This window comes from Ophidiomyces ophidiicola (genome assembly GCF_022830035.1).
Source record: "Ophidiomyces ophidiicola strain CBS 122913 chromosome Unknown scaffold_7, whole genome shotgun sequence".
Taxonomy (NCBI): Eukaryota; Fungi; Ascomycota; class Eurotiomycetes; order Onygenales; family Onygenaceae; genus Ophidiomyces; species Ophidiomyces ophidiicola.
In genome coordinates, this window is record NW_026054647.1 from 493,259 (window position 1) to 515,023 (window position 21,765).

General features: G+C 47.8%; 8 protein-coding genes and 1 non-coding gene across 9 annotated transcripts; 5 read left to right on the forward strand and 4 right to left on the reverse strand.

Annotated features, from left to right (window-relative positions):
* Positions 1-40: 40 nt before the first annotated feature.
* On the reverse strand, positions 41-799 carry LOZ57_002577 (uncharacterized protein; the record flags this gene model as incomplete). Its single annotated transcript, XM_049251643.1, has 1 exon — positions 41-799. One exon carries the CDS (start codon positions 797-799, stop codon positions 41-43), a length of 759 nt encoding a protein of 252 aa, XP_049109448.1.
* Positions 800-1,974: 1,175 nt separating this feature from the next.
* LOZ57_002578 (uncharacterized protein) lies at positions 1,975-3,384 on the forward strand (the record flags this gene model as incomplete). Its single annotated transcript, XM_049251644.1, has 9 exons — positions 1,975-2,021; positions 2,080-2,166; positions 2,226-2,267; positions 2,327-2,393; positions 2,448-2,475; positions 2,533-2,545; positions 2,597-2,806; positions 2,877-3,210; positions 3,298-3,384. The coding sequence occupies 9 exons, from the start codon at positions 1,975-1,977 to the stop codon at positions 3,382-3,384; spliced, it is 915 nt and encodes a 304-aa protein (XP_049109449.1).
* A 453-nt stretch (positions 3,385-3,837) lies between these two features.
* LOZ57_002579 (uncharacterized protein) lies at positions 3,838-5,780 on the reverse strand (the record flags this gene model as incomplete). The annotated part of the gene is made up of 6 exons (XM_049251645.1): positions 3,838-4,824; positions 4,901-5,163; positions 5,217-5,284; positions 5,343-5,464; positions 5,523-5,632; positions 5,687-5,780. 6 exons carry the CDS (start codon positions 5,778-5,780, stop codon positions 3,838-3,840), a joined length of 1,644 nt encoding a protein of 547 aa, XP_049109450.1.
* Positions 5,781-7,256: 1,476 nt separating this feature from the next.
* LOZ57_002580 lies at positions 7,257-7,346 on the forward strand. Its single transcript has one exon. It is a non-coding gene; the product is annotated as a tRNA-Asp (tRNA).
* Positions 7,347-7,501: 155 nt separating this feature from the next.
* On the reverse strand, positions 7,502-7,792 carry LOZ57_002581 (uncharacterized protein; the record flags this gene model as incomplete). The annotated part of the gene is made up of 1 exon (XM_049251646.1): positions 7,502-7,792. One exon carries the CDS (start codon positions 7,790-7,792, stop codon positions 7,502-7,504), a length of 291 nt encoding a protein of 96 aa, XP_049109451.1.
* Positions 7,793-7,931: 139 nt separating this feature from the next.
* On the forward strand, positions 7,932-9,855 carry LOZ57_002582 (uncharacterized protein; the record flags this gene model as incomplete). The annotated part of the gene is made up of 5 exons (XM_049251647.1): positions 7,932-8,247; positions 8,324-9,071; positions 9,128-9,365; positions 9,443-9,586; positions 9,610-9,855. 5 exons carry the CDS (start codon positions 7,932-7,934, stop codon positions 9,853-9,855), a joined length of 1,692 nt encoding a protein of 563 aa, XP_049109452.1.
* A 716-nt stretch (positions 9,856-10,571) lies between these two features.
* Positions 10,572-11,983, reverse strand: LOZ57_002583 (uncharacterized protein; the record flags this gene model as incomplete). Its single annotated transcript, XM_049251648.1, has 2 exons — positions 10,572-11,792; positions 11,912-11,983. The coding sequence occupies 2 exons, from the start codon at positions 11,981-11,983 to the stop codon at positions 10,572-10,574; spliced, it is 1,293 nt and encodes a 430-aa protein (XP_049109453.1).
* A 3,819-nt stretch (positions 11,984-15,802) lies between these two features.
* LOZ57_002584 (uncharacterized protein) lies at positions 15,803-17,243 on the forward strand (the record flags this gene model as incomplete). Its single annotated transcript, XM_049251649.1, has 4 exons — positions 15,803-15,971; positions 15,996-16,122; positions 16,179-16,330; positions 16,390-17,243. 4 exons carry the CDS (start codon positions 15,803-15,805, stop codon positions 17,241-17,243), a joined length of 1,302 nt encoding a protein of 433 aa, XP_049109454.1.
* A 689-nt stretch (positions 17,244-17,932) lies between these two features.
* rad16 (DNA repair protein RAD16) lies at positions 17,933-21,285 on the forward strand (the record flags this gene model as incomplete). Its single annotated transcript, XM_049251650.1, has 8 exons — positions 17,933-17,977; positions 18,027-18,204; positions 18,272-18,359; positions 18,413-18,483; positions 18,531-18,582; positions 18,633-19,109; positions 19,164-20,280; positions 20,341-21,285. The coding sequence occupies 8 exons, from the start codon at positions 17,933-17,935 to the stop codon at positions 21,283-21,285; spliced, it is 2,973 nt and encodes a 990-aa protein (XP_049109455.1).
* Between the last annotated feature and the right edge of the window lie 480 nt (positions 21,286-21,765).

A 21,765-nucleotide genomic window follows, 5' to 3' on the forward strand; every position in this document is an offset into this window, starting at 1 on the left:
AGTCTAGAATTAGAGCCCGAATCGTAATCCAAAGTTCTCATCATGGCAATCCGTTCATATCTACGAGAAAGCGCTGTAGCACCAGTTCGACATCGGCTTTTCCAATCTCATAAGTGCCCGCCGAAACGAGATATGTCACACCGTCCACATCGTCCTGGCAGGCCAGCCAACATGCAATGAAGCCTCCTACTTCCCAAGCCACACGTTGGAGATCGTCAGCAAAGGGCTCTGACCCACTGCCCAGGTGGCATCTTTGCTGCTCAAATGATTCTTCAAAGGCATCTTTCCACGTGAAGTAAGATGCCGCCAAGTCGGGGTAGCGAGCCGTAATGACATCTTCGTCAACATGGGTTTCGCCAGGCGGGTTCTGTGGCCACAGCGGGTCATACCAAAGGAATGACGTCCGCCACTCTGGCAGTAGCCGATACCGAAAGGCATTTGGAATGGGAGCTTCCTGCAGGTGACTCTTCTGTAGCTTCATGTTCTGAATGGCGATTATGCCACTGCCATCCAACTTGTCGTCGATGTTCAGCTGGAGGCCAAAGCTGGTCTGGAGCAACACAGAAGACGCTCTCGTCTTTGGGGCGATGCTTGAAGCCGGAGCTTCCGTGCGTGGCGCTGCGGCCTCAGAGATGTGGGGAGCGACAATGTTGAGAATCGAGCGAGGTGCGACACCAACGCCGCTGGGCTGCGCGAGGCCGTTGGCCTTTGCGTCGTGCGTTGAAGGAGCATGGGGAGAGAAAGCCATGGACGGATATCGCTGTTGAAAAAGTTCGAGGGGCTGCAGTGGGCTTGCCATGGTGGGGGACACTTGACAGGCGAGACACGAGCTTAAAAATGGACAATTATGTCACTAGGAGAGAGAATTGAAAGGCATGAAAAGGCAGATGGAAGATGGCTGTGATATACATCTGTCTGCTTGTTAAGAGAGCCACATGGAGGTGAGTAATTGGTGAACTACATAGTTAACTAGGTAGTTGGCTAACTCTGCTGCCTGGCTACCCAATTAACGGGTTAACTATAATAACCCCTGATTTGGACGATGGAAGTGCTCATGCGTTGTTGGCAGATGAACCTCTTCCTCAAAGAATAAAAGGCCTGTACCCGTGTGCGAACATTGATGTAGAGAAAAACACTGTTTGAGTCAGATTTAAGCTTCTTACTTTGACCAGTTAATCAACTAACTAGTGAAGTCCGGAGTAGTGAACTAAACTTCTATAGTGAAAGTTTGGAGGGTGGAGAAATGGGTCTGTATGGGATACCTGCAGAATGGTTCCAGTCATTTCCTCCCTTTTTCTTCGGTTGGAAACGGGGTATAAAAGGCCTCCATACCTCTTACTATTGAATTTATCCCATAAAGTGCAGATTAGCAAGATGGAATGATGAAAATATAGTGTTGGCGAATACCCATACAAAGAGGGTGGATATAAGAATCTGCCAAGTCTAACGAGGCTTCCTAGGCCGCAGGAGTATTATATGGCTGAAAGATACTCCTTCGCTAGCCCCAATTCAATTCAAACGTTGAACCGCTACATATTATTACTATTCGGAGTATAAGCAATATCCAGACTTATTGGGAGTGAAGCACATGCAAAGAAAGCCAACCGATAACAACCACCTCTGCGGAGTACCTTTCACCCGTTCCTCTGCCATGCCATAAATCATACTTTGACCGAAGCTGGATGGATTAACTACCTCGTGATTGGTAGTTTACCGCTTTGCGGCGTTGACTTTCAAGAGACTTTGGGCATTGGTGAGCTTTCTTAGTAACCACCCATTGCCACATATTGCATCACCATCCGATAGGAGGTTAAGGAGCATCTAGGAATGCTTCTTGTCGGATTCATGTCGCCTCACGTCAGGCAGGTCCTTTCCAGCCATGGCGGAAATCGACGAAGACATTGCAATTGTTGTGATCACCTCTTGTCTGTTTTGTTTTCTTTTCTTAGCTGCGGCTGATGGGCTTTTTTCAAGATGCATGACAGCGATGCCGATTCTACTCTCGGAGACGACGTAGCATCGTGGGTCAGCCCGGATTGCCATTTTCGAGCATTCACTAAGAGCTGATTTTATGGTCAGAGATACGGAGTCGCTTCGCTCCAGCATATTAGACTATGAGTACGAAAATGGGAGGAGATACCATGCGTACCATTCTGGATCCTATTGGTCAGTAGCGCTCTTTGTCTGAGCTGTATGTACTACCCGCTGATGGGGTGAGCGATCAGGGGACCTAATGACGAGAAAGCAAATTGGCATTCGGATCTAGGGTGTGTGAGCATACTCCCCTCTTGGGCAATCCTGCTGATCATAGATATACCACACGTAGACACCATATATACAAGCTTCTCCTTCGGGGACACCTCTTCTTTGCTCCTATACCGAAAGACGTGCATGTAAAAGAGCCAATCCATCCCTTTTAGGATAGTCAACTAACCATTGAGATTTAGCGCGTTATTGACATTGGAACTGGGACTGGTTTGTGCATATGCTCTGTATATTCCGGTAGGAGGCTAACAAAATGTGATTTTGCAGGAATATGGGCCATGTTTGTATCTTTCTGTAGGCAATTGAACTGAGAAATCTGACTCCGGCATAGAGAATTCGCCGACGATTACCCGTCAGCAACAGTCATTGGCACCGACCTTTCGCCGATCCAACCGCCTCTAGTTCCCCCTAACTTGTCGTTTGAAATCGACGACTGTTGTGACGAATGGTTGCATACACCCGACACCTTTGACTTTGTTCATGTACGTGGGCTCTATGGCTGCGTGGCGGACTGGGATGAATTCTATCATCAAGCATTAAAGTACGTGCTTTAAAAATTTTTAATAGGGATAAATACTGTGATCTTCTAATGCAATTCAATCACTTCATAGGCACATCCGCCCAGGTGGCTATATCGAGCAAGTTGAGAGGGGGGTTTGCCCCAAGTCTGATGATCACTCCACAGACGGTACCATTATGGAACGATGGGGGCACGTCTCCCTCGAAGCGGGCGATGCATTTGGGAAAACACTGCGCGTTATCAACGAAGCAAAACCAAAAATCTTGAAGGCCGGATTCGAAGATGTCGTCGAGCATCGATTTAAATGCCCTATCGGCGACTGGCCTGAAGATCCTAGGCTCAAGGAGCTAGGGAAGGTGAATAGAGTGTACTGGGAAGAAGGAATTGAGGACTGGACAACAATGCTATTGACCAGGGTGCTGAAGGTAAGTTGTCATTATTGACGGCATGTGTATCTGCTTTTTGGGGCGGAATATGCAATATACTAGCAGAGGTAGCTGACGGGCTGATAGTGGACCCCTGAGCAGGTGAAGGAGTACCAAGACCAGGCAAGAAAAGGCCTGCGGAATCCTTCGATCCACTCATATGATGAAATGTAAACCGCCTATTATTTACTCCGGCTCTTAAGACACAGATAGATGCTGACCGCTGCTGCATCCACAGGACTGTTGTCTATGGACGTAAGCCTCTAAGCCCCAACAGAGACATCTGTTGACAACCAAAATCCTATTTTTGATTAGAATTAGCCACGAGCGTTAAGGTGCAATGGCATGTTCTCCGGGAGCCTTGGCGTAGTTCTTTTAGCCGCGGTGGGACCGATAGATAATACGGCTCGCTTGTGGAATGCGAAGACGCGCGAGTATATGATGATGTGAGATTTCCCGACCAAATTATATACTGTATGTGCAAACGTAACTATGTAATAATAAAAAATAATAATTCATAGGGAATCAATTCATTGTATTAACAGAGTAAAAACATCCTGCCAATTATGTATCCTTATTTCAGAAAGAAAAAGAAAGAAAGAAAGGATGAACTAGAAGCTAATTTTCTCATTTGGACTTGCGTCGTTGTTCCTTTAACCCAGCCTTCGGCTCGATGTATCGCTTCAGCGTGTCTCGAACCTGGGTTACTTGCTCAAAGTCGTAGGCGAAGCCAAACAATTTTTCCTCGCTCCAACGCTCAGCAAAGAAGGCTATTCCAACTGGTCGCACGAAACCGGTGGATTTGTCCGTGGAATTGGATGCGACAGGTGTGCTACCAATTGGGACGGTGATTATTGGGGAACCGTAAACACCCGGCACAAGGGGGCTCATAGCGGTTGGTAGAACAAGGCCATCGAGTTTATACTTTTTGATCGCTCGCAAGATGCAACCGTCTTCCGTAAGCTTGACAGCCTTTTTACGCATTTCCTGGAATTTTGGCGATGTGCTATCGTAACCCAGCTTGATGGCGGCATCCCAGGAGGATGTGTTGTACTCGGGGTAATTTTCTTTTGGAGACTTTTGGGTGACGCGGCGAATATCACTTACGGTACGGAGGTTGTTTGGATTCGACTTCAGCTGTTTTAAGTAGTCGGGTAAGGCCTTGTTAAAATCTGCCCCTAAAAGCGGGTCAAGCAGTTCAGTGAGCTGAGTTTCTGCAGTATCTTCATATTTTACGTCCTGCACGATGATAGCTCCGGCTTTCTCTAGATCTTTAAGGCCCTTCTCAAAGATAGCATCAGCCTCCCTTCCTTGAGTCGGTACCCTAAGAACGTTGGATGGAACTCCAAGTCGTTTTCCCTTAAGTGCTCCTCGTTTGCACGCTGCAACATAATCTGGTATAGACGGGATTTCGGATGTAAATTTATCCTTTGCGTCTTTCCCGGCTATGGCTTGAAGCAAAAAGGCAGCATCCTTTACAGTTCTTGTCATGGGTCCAACTGTATCTTGATACGCGGCTATGGGGATGACAAGGTGGCGCGAAGTGAGGCCAACAGTTGGTTTGACTCCGACAACATTGCTCATCTCGGCAGGGGAGACGATGCTTCCAATTGTCTTTGTAATACTTAGCATCAACATACTGTCGCAAAGAGAAAGAAGCTGGGACTGAAGTGGAGAGGGCTGTACCTACCTCTGTTCCCAATGTTGCCCAAGCTAGTCCCAGATCCGACGCTACACCACTGCCACTCGAGCTACCAGAGGGGTCTTGATTTGGGGAGTAAGCTGCGTAAACTCTACCTCCAAACGCGCTCCAACCGTTAGGGATTTGACCCCGGAAATTGGACCATTGTGAAAGGCCGGTCTTCCCGAGAATAATTATGCCAGCTTCCCTTAACTTCTTTGCCACTGTTGCGTCTTCGTAAAGTGTGGAATTCAGTAGGATAGTAGAGCCAGCTAGAACAGAACGATTAGCTGGTGCTTTTTCCCATGCCGATGAGGGCTTATACCAGTAGTTTGTAGTTTATCATTTGTACCAATATTGCCTTTGATCAGCACTGGCAAGCCATGCAATGGACTAAAAAAAACGGGTGATTAGAGGACACAGACAAGAAGAAAAGGTTTAGCCAACGTACCCTCGGAGTTTCTTGCAGGCACGTTCATTATCAAGATCAGCAGCAATTTTGAGCGCATCTGGATTTATCTCTGCAACAGGACGGAGAATGCCGTTTACTTCCTTAATCCTGTCTAAGTATGCCTACAAGCCATTAGCCACAGCACCATTAGCCTCAATATCGCCAGAGTTAGTTACTTACTTGAACGATGTGAACACTAGTGTAGCACCTAGCAGCTAAGCCAGCTTGTAATTGTTCTGCTGTAGCCTTGATTAAAGGTGGAAATACGCAGCATTTTCCGTTCTTAGCTTCTATGACAAGGCATCAGCACGGCTGAGCGGGAAGAGAATTAGGAGCACGTGTACCTGTAAGGGATTTTGTAGGGGATGATAGAGCGTGGGGGATGAGGAAAAAACTAAATGCAATAAACTGCAGAAATGAAACAGAGAAGAAAGCCATTGTTGCAGCTAGCCGAGCAAGTCAAGCAACTCCTGATTCTGAGGTAGAATAGCTGACCTCTCCTGAGGAGCACTGGTTATAAGTAACCACAAATACACCTTTGTGCTCCGTACGGAGTTCCACTTTCGCATGAAATAATAATAGCAATCAACGTAGAACGCCAACGAAGGAGCATACACGCCCCAGAGCACTATTGAGTAGGATGCCAGGTCAAGACCAGTGAGTCGCAAGAGCCCCAAGAACGGGATGAATGTGTTATTCTCCTTTTAGAAGTGGGGATAGACGTACGACCTAAGAAATACACAGCCCGTTCGATAGGAAACGGGAGCCGGGACAGGCATTGTGTATTGTACAGCGGCTGTTGGTAGCAAGGGGAGCCGGGTTGGGTGGGGGTAATGCACTACTGGAAGCCCTGAAATCAAGCAAGAGGACTCCACCGGTACATTCAAGGAAAACAGATTCCGCACGACGATCTTGCGGTATTCGATGATAGAATAATATCTATATTTTGAGATATAGATACAATTGAGACTTGGTTTCCGAGTTTATCCATTCAGCCCTTTGACAGTGGAGAGAAGAATACGACATGACAGGAGTAGTGAGAATGGCAGATTGGAAAGGATACCGGCATCTGGGACGGCTAGCTAACGGGTATGCACAGCCGAAACCGGCGATAGTGGTCTAGTGTTCTTGGGTATGTTGGGAAATGTCGTCGTCATCTACGTAGTAGATGTCAAGAGCTAGGCAACCAAGCCACACGGCAGAGCCTACTCGCGTGAGGCGCGTGTCAAGTTGCCAACGAGCATTATTGAAGGGCAATAATAATGATAGTAATAATTAATAGCGGCAATGATTCTGCAGAATAATGGAGCTTTCCCGCTCCAAGCAACTTTGCTGGGTTTTTTGGGGGTTAAAATCCATAATAATAAAACTCCGGGTTCCCCGAATGCCGGGGAAAAGCATGTTTCTCCGTACGGAGGACTCCATCTACCGTAGTTTCTCCCGAATAATATTTTACTGTAATCGGTGTACCGTAGTTCCGCTCTCTCTTCTTCTTTCAGCGGGCGGCGGAAGGAAGCGGTTCAAGATAGAGCGCAATCCGTAGCGGGAAAATAGTCTCAAAGTGCAGATCGAAATAAGGAGTATCCAGTATTCGATGCTGCTCAGGGGTATGAACAGGCCAGGTTAGGCTCCATCGTGCTGCAACGTCCACGCTAGGGCTATTGCGGCTTGTATGTGGGTGAGAACGGGGGTGGTAGCAGTGAGCCGGCAGACGGAGTAGCAGTGCAGGAATGGATGACTGCTGAGAGAACGTGCCAGGGAAGCCCAGCTGCCCAGGTCAACTCAGCTCGCTTCCGTTCAGCTAAGCCAGCCGGCCCGCGCTTGGCATCGAGCCTTGCGGCTTGCCGCCCGCCACCGGGCCGGTCGGCATATGCAGCACAAAAGGCCGAGAGCGCCAGCCCACCCACCAGCAAATCCTCGATGGTCTAACGGTCATGATTTCCGCTTGTCAAGTCTTGTGATTAACAAGCGCGGGAGACCAGGGTTCGACTCCCTGTCGGGGAGATTTCTTTTTGCTTTTTTGCATTTTCCATCTTCCTTCATTCATTACTTACGCATTCATTCAGTTTTCATTTTTGGGTCGACCATGGCGTCGCAAGTTGGATTGACTCCATGAGCGAGACAGAACCCATCGTCAATCCGTTCAAAACAATCTCCTGTTATCCACACGGCTTCGCCTGTTTCAGAGCTACAGTCGGTATCACCAGGCGATACTCAATTTTGCGATACGCAAGGGCCTGTTGCAGCGCAGCATTCTGATCGCTTCCTTTGGTGCGAGCCACCCTGGCACGCCTCGTTGGCCCTGCTCGCTTGAGAAGCCTGGCAGCCGATTCGCAGAATCCATTGTCCTTCTCGAGCACCTCGAGGCCCGTGCTGCTCATGTATCGCTCATTTGTTGGGCCTTGTGGTGCGGCTTTATTCGGGCGAACGCCTCCTGCACGATCCGCCATATTGCCGGGACGCTGCGAGGGCGCCTATAAGTACCATGTTATGGATGCGTCAGAGTGACCTTGCAAAGCTCATTTCCCCTCTTGTCTTCGCTTCCTAGTCGTTGCAATCGCAATGCTCCACCGTGCTCCTTAAGCAAACATGCCCTTTTCATCTCCCTTCCCACCGCTGCAGATACCCAAGGTCGACCTTTTGAGCTATTTGTTTCCGCCCAACACCCCTGTCTCCGACAAACCCATCTGGATTGACGCAGAACACCCAGAGAACTGCTTATCACCTAGGCAGCTGCTTCAATGGGTCAGAAGATTGGCGTTTGGGCTGGACAGGCTGGGTGTCAAGCCTGGAGAAGTTGTGGTGACCCTGACACCAAATCATATTTTTGTCCCGGTTGCCTTTTTAGGCATTGTTGGTTCCAGGCGACTCTTTAGTGGAATAAGCCCTTCGTTCACTGCCAATGGTACGGAGTATGCGCGGCCTTATCTCCTGATGACGGGTTATCGCACGAACCCACTGACTCATTGAAAATGACTTAGAGGTTGCGTACCAGCTCCGAGATACGGAGGCTCAAGCCCTACTTGTGCACCCATCTGTCGCAACAGTGGCGATCGAAGCAGCGCAGAAAGTTGGTCTTGGACTAGATCGTGTTTTTTTGTTTTCTGATGAGCCATGCAACCCCATTCAAGGCCTGAAAGACTGGCGATCAATGATCGGGACGACTGACCAAGGCCAGCAATGGACGTGGGTCCCAATGACCGAGCAGGAATCGCAGTCTGCGCTGGCCACTGTTAATTATTCGTCTGGAACAACAGGCTTCCCAAAGGGAGTGAAAATCACCCATTACAATATCATCGCCAATATCAAACAGAGTGCCTTTGCGAGATTTCTATACAAAAGAAACCGCCCCCAGGAGCGGTTTATAGGTCTTCTTCCGCTATACCATGCGTATGGTCAGCTGTTCACGATATCAATGGTCGTCCCGTTGAACATCCCAGTGTATGTCATGAAAGAATTCAATTATGAGGCATACCTGCGCCATATCCAGACGTACAGAATAACCAATTTGCAGATTGCTCCTCCGATTCTACTAATGCTGATCAAAAGACCTGAAACTGTAAATTATGATCTCAGCAGCGTGACTGATGCTCTGTGCGGTGCAGCTCCGGTTTCGAAAGAAGCCCAAAACGAAGCATCTCAGAAATTCAACTTTCCAATAAGTCAAGGATGGGGTATGACTGAGACCACCTGTGCAGCAATGTCTGTCCTTGGTGGAATGCGAGATGAGTGCGTAACATATCAGGTTCTTTGGCAGCACCTCAGGTTTGCTAACACTTCCAAAGCACGGGTAGTGTTGGTCAGTTGATACCCAACACGGAAGCCAAATTGATCAATGACGACGGTTGTGAGGTTGGTGACAACGAGCCTGGAGAGCTATACATTCGCGGCCCCCAGGTCTGTCTTGGGTACTGGAAAAACGAAGAAGCTACAGCAGAAACAATTTCTAAAGATGGGTGGCTGAAAACCGGGGATATTGCAGTCGTACGAAACGGGCGGTTTTGGATCGTCGATAGAAAGAAAGTAGGTCATTAATTCTATCTTGTATTTCTAGCCCGTTCTGTCATGAAACTTGAAATACTGACATATGTTACACCCAGGAACTCATAAAAGTGAATGGCTTTCAGGTTGCACCTGCAGAGTTGGAGGCAGTACTTTCAAGCCATGAAGATATTGAAGATGCCGGCGTAGTCAGAATCATACTGTTTGTTCCCCTTGAAGCAGCCTCCAAGGAATCAACACTTGTATTAACATGTCCATCATTTAGGAATGGGGAGGAGTATCCTCGTGCATACATTCAACTCCGGCCGAATGCCAAGGCAAAATCACACCAGGAGACATTCATCATTACCTGAGCTCGCGAATCGCTAGACATAAGCAGCTGGCTGGTGGAATCTCGTTTGTAGATGCAGTTCCACGGCTAGCTAGCGGAAAAATCGTTCGAAAATTGTTGCGAGAATGGGCAGTGAGGGACGCTGATGTATTAGAAAAGGAAGATAAAGCTAAACTTTAAAACATATGGGCGTACGTACTCCCTACGGAGTAGGCCTGCAAAGTCAAAATGGAAAGCCATATACATCTAGTTTGAATTACTTGAAAGTCTTCATGTACTTCAGAGGCATGGGATTCTGATCTGGTGTCAAAAAATCCTTTTGAATCTTGCACGAAGTCGTACAGTTCGTAGTGACTTTCAGACACATGGAAATGACTGAGGGTCCTCCCTCTGTACAGCTTATATTATATCAATACATGGTGAAAATTTCGAGCTATTAGTCTCTCTCCTTCTTTTCGTTTTCGGGTGAAAGGGTCCTATCGATATCCTTTGAACCCTGTTCGTTCGTAGTAAATGGTACAGGGCTCTCGACGGCGCCATAGGGCAATGAATACTGAGTAGAGTCGAGATCTTCTTATAGTACATAGCGTATTGAAACCTATGATAGCCTACAAGGGGGCGATGATTTCGGCTCGAGATTCATTTGCCCGAAACTGTCTAGGTGAGCTATGCTACAAGCAAGAAGGATATGCACAGAAGAGCAATAGTATGTTAGTCTTTGAAGCATTTATACAAGCAAGGGCAGTGCATTAGAGACACGACAAGGCTAAACATATTCTGCGACGGCCGTTGCATTAAAAACCAGTAATATTTTATAGAAACAGACTCGACAAAGTTCATCAAATTCCCTTGCACGGCAGAGAAGAAGTAAGAGAGCGAGAAAAGCCATATCTAGGTTATAAGGGAACTTCATCCATCTCTCCTTCAGACCCATTTCCGCTTGATTTAGTAGAGATTTTGCTAGGCTGAGGGGTAGAATCCGAGGGCCTAAGAGGTAGATCTTGCTGTTGTTTCTTTTCCGATTCGAGAGATTCAGGCTCTCCAGGGATATCTTTGGTGCCTTCAATATTGTTTTTATTTTCCTCTTTCGCATCATCGCCCTCTTCAGGTGCCGGGTGATCAGTGGTAGTGGCGGTGCTCGTAGCTATGGAATCGGCTTCTTTTCCCTCGCCGTCTTTAGGTGGGACAGAGGGTGGGTTTACAGAATCATCTTCATCTGATCCAGTGCCATTAGGAACCCTACTGTTCGGGCCAAACGGAAATGGAGTCACTGGGGGCTCGGTGTGATCTGGTTTTGTCTCATTTAGTGGTTGTGATATGCTCCCCCGATTCTGAGATTTCGCATGTCCGGCACCAGACGAATTCAGGATAGCATGCTGGCGGTTTTGATGCGCACCAACCCCAGGTCCTATCTGCCGCAATTTTGGATCTGCATTTAAATAGTACCCGCGAACACTAACAATAGTGCCCTCACGCTCGCAGCCATCAACCCATTCTGGCCGAACTACTGGGATGTTCATCTCAACGGCTTTCTCCCATGCCGCGCCGCGCCCCTCAACACATACAAAGTGCGTAGTATCTATTTGTACCGAGTCCACCATTTTCGCGCCAATCCTTTCGATCGCGTTCTCGAGGGAAACCTTCACTTCTGGGGACATGATGCCAGGAGTAACAGTTATGCCTGAAAGATCCGTCATTTTGTGGGTCCGACACACCAATTTTTGCGAGCTGAATGTGCCGGCAGACGTGCGTAAGACGAGGTGGAAGGTGTATTCGGTGTCAATGGCGAGCCCGCTGATTTTCGTGCTGCGCATTTCGAGCGGTCGCGGTATCGAACCGGCTTTGGAGTCATTGCGATATAACGAGAGGGATTTAAGGGAAGCTGTGGCTAGGTTGATGGGGTCCCATTCAAGGACGAGTGATGTTTGGGTCGCATTCTTTAGGCGCAAGACAGGAGGTGCGGGAGTGTTGATGCCGTATGTGTGAAGAATGCGTTTCTGGAGAGATTGGAATGCCGATACGCCGGCAGCCTCAGCTTCTAGGTTTCGAGATACAGTAATATCAACAATGCTACCAGAGGTGATGTCGCCAGGTAGGAGGACAGAAGGAAACTCAATCTAGAACCAGAAAGTTAGACAGGCCAGATAGATTTAGTGCACGCGAAAAGGGTCTTTCAGCTTTGTAATAGCTTCAGACGCGCATGGGCAGTGAAATTAGCATTAAATTAGATACATACAAGTCGATTATCTTGTGTGAGAAGGACTGCGACGCCTGCATCAACCTTCCCGACTGTCAGGGACACCAGCATCTTTAGGTGATTGACAAAATGATGCTGGAATATGAAGTCTCGAGAAACTGATCATTTATTCATTTATGAATATGCAAAACGTAAAACAAAGTCCAATCAGATGAATCAAAGTGATTATCAACACGCTGTTGTTTCGATGTTGGGCCGTTGGCTTGCAGCGCGAACTACAGGGTAACTACAACATGCAGGGAGCTGCGCCACGCCGCTTTAACCCTCAGTGCACGTGACAAACATGGCCTGTGCGCCTCAAGGTAACAGGGCTGAACAAAAGGGCATTAAAATACTACATGCAAAGGCCAGTGGCTGATATAATTCCTTACAATCATGAATAGAAAGAAAGTTCATAATGTTATTATAGCTATCATGAATTATGTATGGAGCACTTGGGTAATTAATTCGTTATATAGCAACCTATGTGGACCAAGATCCTAGTGCGACGAAAATAGGATCCTCTCAAGGATGCCCGTGCGATTTCTCAGGAAAGTTGCCAAATTACCACCAACAAGGCAAATGGGACCTTTTAGTGCTTTGAAAGCACAATATACCTCAAAGGATGAAATCCTGGAAAGACATGATGGCCGAGGAAAGAGAAAAGACAGTCGGGACGTAGTGCTAAGCCTGGGCAAGTTTGTAGATGGCATTTTCATGATAGCACTAATAGGCGAATACTCCAGCACCAAAAGGTCAAGGCATGATGTTCCTCATTCTCTGTCCGTCGTTTCCACGGACGTCTGCTTATGTCTAGTTCCATTTTCGGGCAGGTTTGGCTATGTTTTACCTTGCTGCCAATGAGAAAATCGAAAACAGGAATAGTTGCGCCTTGAATTCGTCTAATTCATTTGGTAAGATTTCGCGCGTTGCCTGGGCATCACGATCCACACCAATGCTCAGGGTCTTCCTTTGCACTTCAAAAATAGCCCGCGGCGAGGTTCCATAAGGACGAATGCTGATATTATATAGCCCCTTTTATGAGTTCTGGTGGGTGGCTGTGGGTGAAAAAAGTTGCTCCGTGGGTTGGAGGCTGGCCACCCGACCATTGCCGAATAATGTCCGAAGTAGAACCGGGATATTCCATCCATTTGTATGAGATCTAAGGGCATTATGTACTGATTGTGGTATGATTTATGGGGTCCAAGGCGCCTTCTTCTTCCTTGGTGTTAGCCAGTTCCATTCAAACAAAGCTGTAAGGTCCAGATAACAGTCAACAAGTTCATGGTTAGGGGGTAGCAACAGCAAGAGTGATGAAGCCGACGCATGCAAAAGCAATTATGGAAGGGGTACTCTATAGACAGAAACGTAAGATCCGCATACTTCTGTACCGAGTTGAGCATGCATCGACTGATCAATCACATTTACCTAGAAATGGGTGGTGGCTGGAGAGGCGTAGCGTGGTAGGGCGAGATCAATAGGAGGTGGTGGGAAGGCCATGGTCAATCGGTAGCTCCGGACGTTAGATAACATTCAGAAAATTTTGGAGACGTTTGGCTTCGAATTCAATGGAAAATAATAATAGTCTAAAGGTAGAACCAGAAATACAGCAATGTGTGAGGCAACGAGCTTGGGTGGCGTCAAGTCATTGCTGCCTTGGGTCCGAGATGCCACTAATGACGGCCAGGCCACGAGGGAAGAGTCTTTCAATGATGCCATTTGTAGGGTTGGGTCTAGCCCGCAATTGTGCCTTTCAGTAAGCTTCTATAGATGTTCTCTAGCCAGACTTTATAACGGCCTTTGACTTTTCAGCACGGAAAAATATTAATCATGTCAGCCAGCGTTGGGGTGTTCAAAAAATAGGGAGTCAGACCTAAGGAGCGTAGGCGAAACCCGTAAACTGGCGCAAAAAGTATTAGGAGATAGACACAGAATGGGCTACATGGATAGTCAAAAAGCCATGACGAGGCGTTGTGAAGGACACTGGAAATACATGCTAGAGTGCTTCTCCAAGACGCATGTGCATCTTTCTCTCAATGTAATAGACCATTGTGTCGTGATGAAACTACCCCGTACAGAGTAGTGCAAACTGCGAATCATCCCTAAGCCGAATGCTTGGTACCTTGATTTTTTTCACCTCTTCCTGTGGGATGTGCTTCCCTGTCACTCTTAGCATTCCCATAGAGTTTTTGTATCTCCCGGCGACGAAGTCGCAAAAAAAGCCCTGGAGGCCATCTTGTTGAGCTTTGCTGAACAAAATATAATAAGCTGGTTAAGGAGAAATCGCGGAACATGATGGAAAGGAACACGAATAAATGGAATACGAAAAGAAGAGACAGGGGCGAGCGCATGTATTTGTCAGGCTGGATCTGCCCTCCAACGACAGGCTATATCCTGGGGGAGAGTGTTGCTAGCACGAGCCTCGTTTACAGGGGCATCCAGGAACGAAGGAGCCGCCTAATAGGGGAGCCGACGCCCCGGAAAACTTTTGAAAAACTGCATTTATTCGACTCATGGCTGGTCTGCTATGGCTCAGCAGCTGGATGACGCCGATAGCAGACTCAGTTGTTATCTGGGTACGGAGTACATATTTACGGTACCGCTCACGGAACCCATATGCCGCGCGCTATGCCGCACAGGTACGAAGCGAAGCGCTCTCCTGTCCGTAGCTCCTCTTCCTTCTCGTTGCCTAGGCGCATAGAACTTTAGCTTGTGAACGGCCTGGGGTCCCAAACCTCCGCCAAAACATAAAAATGGCCTATCAGGCTCTGCTAGACTCCTGACCGATTTAGGAATTTCACGAGGCGACAGCGTGGCGGAAATTAACTCCTCGCGGACTGTGACATTTTCGGCGCGCCTTGTCTCTTTGATTTGCCACGGTGTTTTCATGGGATATCCTGGTGGGCACGAGTCAGTGGAGCCTACTTACCCGACCGGCAGAATCGAGTATTCCGAACGTTGAAGCCGATCGATCGCTCGGCCGCTTAGGTGTGTATGGATCAAAAAGAGGTTTGGCTGGATGGTACGGAGTAGAAAATCAGAAAAGGTCTGTTATGGGAGGGGAACAAGACCGGCCTTTTTTTTTTGTTTGGCGCGAAACGAAGCTTGGTGCTCTTGGCGAGCGGGCTGATCATAGTAAGACGCCCTAGATGCTTGTCCCTGGCGGTGATTTGCTGGGCATCTGCGGCCTTAGGGTAGGTTTGACGGCGCAAAACCGCCATCCATGGTGCAGACAGCGCGCCCCGGCTATCGGGAGGGGGGGTGTTTCAAAGGAGGTCGCTTGCACGAGCGGTAAAAAGATGCAAACCGCAGGCAGGACAGACAGTGGGCGGCGTGCGAGCTGTAGACACGCAGGTGTACTTGGCAGGCAGAGAGCAGCAGGCAAAGCACGGCGGATCGCCCGCACGATCGGATGCATCACTCGATGGGCGCCGTGGAGGCCCTGCAGAGTCGGTGGCAACGCCGTCCACGTGGAGAAGATGTTGCGCTGCGATCCGCTAAGCCCGAACGGGCCCCGGGCGCCTGTCCAGAAGTGTCGATTCAATAGCGGCCGCCACCCCATCGACTCGCCAAATGCTATTCTGCACCACGCCGCCTGGCTGGGTTCTGCGAGCTTCGCACGTCTGTCACCTGTCCAATTGTTTCATGGTTAACGGGGTTTAAACCTCTCTGTGGAACCTCCAGCACGTTCCAAGAAACCGGTTCGCCTCCGTGAAAAAGATGACCGATAAGAATCATATATGATTCCCACCTTGTCGCCCTATCTTTACCCGACCTTTCGGTTGCCTGACTGCTGCGTCATTGCATGTACAAGCCGGTCAAGCTAGTTCACTGCAGCTTGCGTTCGCCGGCTGTGACGATTCTCGTGCCCGACAGTCCGTTCTCATCACCATGATGTTCCCCTCGTGGCTGAAGTGGTACAAGAAGCCCGAATACAGAGACATCAAAGAGTATTCCAGCGCCGTCAGCTCTGGAAGACGACCCCTCAGTCCCGATGGACGCAGCAAGAGTGCCATTCCTAGCCAATTGAAGCTGGAGAGGGTGCTGGCGAACAAAACATGTTAGGCCAACCACTCCCATTGAGCATTCAGCGTACAGAATACTGATTTGTCTCTTGCCGTCTACGCAGGCAGTCCCATGTCCCTTTATGACTTCTACATGTACCTGAAGTACATCGAATTTTCCACAGAAAATCTCGAATTCTATACCTGGTTCGTTCTAGCCATCAGTATCGCCGACCGGACTTAATAACTAATAGGATGTTCAGGTTTAAAGATTATGAGGCGAACTATTCTTCGAACCGAAGCATTGCTGCTTCAACAGAAAAGGACGATGGCTTTCCCCTTATCCCGGAGAAGAGCATTGCGTCGAGCACAGAGGCTCCTGAAACGCCATCTCTTGATCCGGATGTCGAAGTTGGTAAGCTTCCTCGCCCCTCCCATTTGCTACTTTTTCTTTCCTGACTCGGCCCCGCCTAGCCAACAAAACTCTTGGTCGAATTTCTCAACTTCTAGGCGCTGAGGCGGTGTGCTCATCGGGCGCCCCATGCGGCCGCTCGTTCCAGGATCAAATCAAGCTCTTCGCGAAGAGCCATTCCAGATTCACAACAGCAATCAACCCCATCAGCAATTCGCACCACGCAGTCAACTCGAACTTCGATGATCGGGCCGAACTTGACGTAATTGTCACCATGTTCCTCACCCCAGGTGCCGACAAGGAACTGAACATTCCGCCTGCTATGCGCGATCAAGCTCTCCTCGCTATACAACACTCAACCGACCCCAATCATCTTCGTCCTATTGCCGAACACGTCTATCAACTGATCCGCAACTGTTCACATCGCAATTTCGTTCGCCTCGCCGTTGCCAACGGCACATATGAAACATTATGCATGGCTACCGGAGTTGGCATCGTTCTTACTTTAGCCGGATTTTTAACCGTGATGCTGCGCGCCTTCGTTCCTACCGTGGGGAAGCACCCTAGGTGGGATGTCTTTGCTTCTTGGCCGATGTGGTGGGTTGGGATGAGTCTGATTCTTTCTGGCCTTCGGGGAAGTTGCTTCTTCCTACTTCTCTTCACCCGCAGGCAACCCCTGCCATGGGAGCGGGCAGAGATGGATGAAGCAGCAAATACGAAAAAGCCCTCTTTCTTTCGAAGACACTTGTCCCGCATCATGATTTTTGATCGGAAGCTCAAAGTGAAAGATGCTAACCTACGAAAACTACAACACAAAATTGTCTGGCAGAGTATGATTGGAGGGGCAATCTTTGCCTGCCTTTGTGTTTTGCTTTTTATTTTCTTGCCAGTCTGGTCCGGGCCGAAGCTTCGTTGATACCCTAATGGCTTTTCTAGATAAGTGACTAATGTCTGATGTGCTACTCTGTTATTAACTATCTACTGGCTTCTGGCCCCTTTATGTGATTTGCTTCCTAGGCGGGATACCGCTGGCGATTATATTGATACCTGGGAATTTCATTGTGTCTCTGGTTGGATTGGCATGTGTACCTTGGTGTATATTGGCGTTGTGGTTGAGTGGAAAATATTCGTGACTTTTAATTCTGTGGGATTCAGGAAAATCAAATTCATTTTAAATGCGTTACATACGGATGCAGTAGTGCCGAGAAGGTGTGTTGACAACGCATACAACCTTTTTGAAGATCAGATCAAACAAGGTTTCGATACCTTGTAGAAATGCAGCCCCTAACCAACATGGGGCTGGAGCTATCATAATACATCCCACTTCTCCAAAAGACCGTCGCCTTGGATGCCGCACTAAGGGTCGTATATGCTGCAATGATTGACATTGATTTTTGATTTTCCGGAGATATTCGCGTTTCTGCATCCGAGACGGAGCACCCGAACCAATATAGTGGCAAAATGTTGCTGTTTAATAAGATGTCGTGCAAGACAACTTTCACGTGACTGCGCATCACGAGGCCGGCTACCACGGATGTAAGCGTATTGCAACGCTTTTTAAACGGTTTAACTTATGCAAATGCCTTCATTCTCGTCCTTAGCCAGATGTCGGAGACGCTCGGCTCACTGGTGAAGCTATCTTTGCCCTTAGTGAGTGACATTGCCTGCTATTTACACTAGTAGCTTACCCTTCGTAAAGCAATATCAGCAAGATATATTCCAAGAGCTAAGATCTGAAGACGAGCTTGTCATTCTTGCTCAGGGGCTGGGGCTCCTGAACATTGTAACTAATCTATTACACGCATATGATGCGGCGGGTAATAATTTGATTATCGTCGTTGGTGCGACTGATCGTGAGAATGAATGGCTTGGCGAAGGTGTGGCACATTTAATTGCAGCATTGTTGGCAGATTATGCTGATTCTCATCATTCAAAAATAAACAGCATTGGCGGAGCACTATGCTGTCAGCAAGACTCCGATGGCGAGGGGCCTCAAAGTTATCAATACCGATAAGGCCACTGTCTCCATGAGGTATCAAATTCACAACCTTTTGAAGCTCGGACTTGGATCTAAGTGCTATGAAGACAGAAGCTTTACACTCAAGGCGGTATATTGAGCGTAACTTCACGCATTCTAATTGTGGACCTGCTGTCAAGTATGTTGGTTGAAACTATGGGATGTTCTAAGTTTGACTGGTATTAGAATTACTTGATGCGGGGACCATTACGGGAATGGTCATTCTCCACGCTGAGAAGTATGAAAGAGCTTATATCAATTAGAATGATCTGCTAAATCTATCTTCAGGGTCATTTCCATTTCACAGGAAGCCTTCATTGTCAGAGTATACCGTCAGTTTAACAAAGCCGGGTTTTTGAAGGCCTTTTCAGATACCCCAGAGCCTTTCACAACGGGATTTGCTCCTCTGGCTAATATGCTTCGTAATTTATTTCTGCGGAAGACATCATTATGGCCACGTTTCCAGGTTACTGTTGCCGAATCCCTGGAGGGTCGCAAAAAGGCCGAAGTGATTGAACTGGAAATTCCAATGACAGATAAAATGAGAGAAATACAGAATGCTGTGCTAGAATGCGTTGAAGTTAGCATAAGAGAGCTTAAAAAGGCAAATCCAGTACTTGATATTGAGGATTGGACCGTGGACAGTGCGCTGCGGAAGAATTTTGATATTGTTATTCAACGGCAGCTGGACCCAAACTGGCACCGTGTGAGTGCAAAGACCAGGCAGATTATCAGTGACCTAACTGTTCTGAAAAATATTTTACAGTAAGGTCTCTTTTCTGTCGAGCATTTGATAAAACTGTCTGATTGACCTCGTAGCCTCCTGCTCACCGACGATGCGGTGTCGCTGGTGAAATACCTCGACACTGTGGTGGCGGCTCATTCCCCTCCTCCTGGGTATACAAAACAAACTTACTCTCCTTGGCTCTACCTTGAAGCTGCTCACGTTCTTCTTCAAACTGCGAGATCTCGAGTTTACCGTGGGAAACTAGATAACCGTCCTGAGCGTATTGGTTTCTTGCCAAGCATACCGGATGGCCTGGAACCGGTTCTCGAAGAACAGCCAAAATGGTCTGTTCTTGTGGATGTCTTAAACGAAATTGAACGAGATCTTTATCTTAATCCAACGTCGACGGGCGATTCAAATCGAACTATCCTTATTATGTGTAGCGATCGAAAAGCGTGCAGACAGATCCGTGAATATCTACAGACCATGCGCATCAAGGTGCAATCAAAAAAGAACACACAGGAAGAAAATATTATTACTGTCGAAGATATTGACACAGAGCCATCGGCTGAATTTATGATGCGGATGAGACTTCGAGAATATTTAGTCTGGAAAAGAGACTTCACAAAAGTTAGGCAGAGCCTTTATGGTATAAATTCAAAACAAAAGCAGCCAATCGCTGTCCCTGGCTACACATCCCTGACTGTAAGTAAAAAGTCAGAGAAAGCACCACCTAATAAAAGAAGGAGGGTACGTGGTGGCAGTTCCTCGGCCTCTACAACCGGTAGAGCCCCTAATTCCACTGTGCAGGAAGAATTGGATGACACAACTCAAGTTTCTACGCTCCTCAATAGCGCACTTGAGCCTGCCGGGCCGGAGGAAACGGAGCAGCGAGACACGGTGGTTGATGATTTGGAAAACATGGAAGAATATTATGAGCTTTTTGACATGCAGGACCTAGTCATCATTCATGCTTACGATGGAGACATGGATGGGCACATTCTGGAAGAAACGAAACCGAGATATATAATTATGTATGAGCCAGACGCGGCCTTCATCCGTCGAGTCGAAGTGTACCGCAGCTCGCATTCGGATAGGAGCGTTAGGGTTTATTTCATGTATTATGGTGGCTCAGTTGAAGAGCAAAGATATCTTAGTGCGGTAAGGCGAGAAAAGGACGCATTTACAAAACTTATCAAGGAAAAAGGGGTATGTTCCCGTGTATCTTTTTTGTCTCCCTCATTAGTACCGGTCCTAATTCCTCGATAGTCCATGGCAATGAGTATCATGCATGACAAGAGCCTCGAAGACCCGCAGGAGCAATTTCTCCGCACGGTCAATACTCGTATTGCTGGTGGAGGCCGACTCGCTGCCACTGCTGCTCCTCCAACAGTCGTTGTCGATGTCCGGGAATTCAGGAGTCCCCTTGCATCACTTCTACATGGCCACAGCATGGTATTGGTGCCTTGCCAGTTAACAATAGGCGATTACATACTAACTCCAGACATCTGTGTCGAACGAAAATCGGTGCGTGACCTGATTAGCTCACTGAAAAACGGAAGACTATATAACCAAGCCGAAACCATGCTTAAGCATTATAAAAACCCCGTCCTTCTGATCGAATTTGATCAAAACAAATCATTTACGTTCGATGCCTTTGTATCCTCTACAGCACCAGGTGCTTTTGTTGCAGATAACCTTACCTCCTTCTCAGCACCGTCTTTTTCGTCCGGCAATATAATCAACCCAACAAATCCAAAGTCTACGCAGCACCTTCTTGTGCTGCTTACACTCGCATTCCCACGCCTAAAAGTGATTTGGTCCTCCTCCCCTCACCAAACTGCAGAAATTTTTGCCGAGTTGAAGAAAAACAGCTCCGAACCAGATCCAATTCGGGCAGTCCAAATGGGTCTAGATTTTGATATATCTTCTACTGTTGGTGGATTTCCAAATGCCGAATCGGGAGGCATGATGGCGGCAGCTGGATTCGAGTATCGGGTATTCAATCAGCTGCCTCAGGACATGTTGGAGTCAGTACCAGGGACAACGCCTCACGGAATTGAGAGTTTGATGTTGGAAACGAACAACATTCATGAAATTGCTAACATGAGTATGGAGGAACTGGCGAATGTAGTTGGCAAACAAGAGGCCAAGAAGATTGTCGACTTCTTTCGGCGCAGTGTATTCGATGATGAGAGAGCTGAGGAACCGTAAACCATATTGTTTCAAACACATGAGTCAAATATGAAGTCCGTTCAATTTTTGTGCTCACACTTTCTATGCTTCAATCTAGAATTCGAAAAAGGAATAACACTAAACCATAACGAAGCTGAATAAGAGAAATAGTACTGCAAAACCAAGCAAAGGGCTATGAACAGTACATTGTAAGGCTAGTGCTGGGAATGGGGCATGAAACTAGTTAAACGGAGCAAAGCGACAAGACTGGCTAGTTTTGTGATAACAGACTGTCCAAGCTGATGGACAAAAAAGTCACAAATACGAATAAAGCGGCCCAAACGCCGTGGAAGGAGAAGTGAATCGAGTTGCTGAGGAGGGGGCAGCTGGCCGGCTGAAGTCATATTTTCATCCTGGCAGGCTTTGCCATATAAAACTGACCGATTACCAACCCGACGAAAAACGGCCGTATGTCGAAGGTTGTCGTTTGACCTTGTCGATGACTGGGGCGACGGTGGT